This window comes from Penaeus monodon, chromosome 27 (assembly GCF_015228065.2).
Source record: "Penaeus monodon isolate SGIC_2016 chromosome 27, NSTDA_Pmon_1, whole genome shotgun sequence".
Lineage (NCBI taxonomy): Eukaryota > Metazoa > Arthropoda > Malacostraca > Decapoda > Penaeidae > Penaeus > Penaeus monodon.
Window position 1 is genome coordinate 39450132 of NC_051412.1, and position 534 is coordinate 39450665.

Below are 534 nucleotides of genomic sequence, written 5' to 3' on the forward strand. Positions count from 1 at the left end.
TGCTTAATAAGAATGGAGGCCAACAAGCAGATTCGCATACTGACCCAGCCCGCATATTAATAAAAAATCGAGTTTGGACATAAGCTCGATGCTCTTTCACCGCCAACACGCTAAGTCGCGGGTCCAGACGGAACGGATCTGAACAGAACATCACATGACAACAAGAACAACCCACCTCAATAAGGAGTCGAAATCGAAAACTTTCCTCAGCGCGACCTCACGTATACCCTGCGTCTCACAACCTGTCTGCTCGCACACTGGCAGGCGGAGGGGACGCGGCGGCCCCGCAAGAGGACACGTGCTGTTGCCAAATCGCCATTACCTGCAGACAGAACATAACTTAGCCTGGGCCTTTGGTGTTGTCACGAGGAGCTAGGATTGTTTTAAGCAGAATTATCAATCTGGCGTCAAGATGCCGAGTGTAAGAAGCTTTAACATTAATGGCTAAGAGAAGGGAGAGCGGTGTTATACGCTCTTCTGGCAAGTACTGCAAGCGACCGCGCCTTAGTGTAGCCACTCGTTGATTCGACCAGA

At 50.4% G+C, this 534-nt stretch overlaps 1 protein-coding gene across 1 annotated transcript in view; it reads right to left on the reverse strand.

Moving 5' to 3' along the window:
- Positions 1-216, reverse strand: part of LOC119590855 — a gene marked incomplete at its 5' end in the record, with an annotated part of 6558 nt that extends 6342 nt beyond the window's left edge. Inside the window, 1 exon segment of the mRNA XM_037939613.1 lies at positions 176-216. Within this exon segment, the coding sequence (XP_037795541.1) occupies positions 176-216 (41 nt within the window).
- Positions 217-534: the final 318 nt, after the last annotated feature.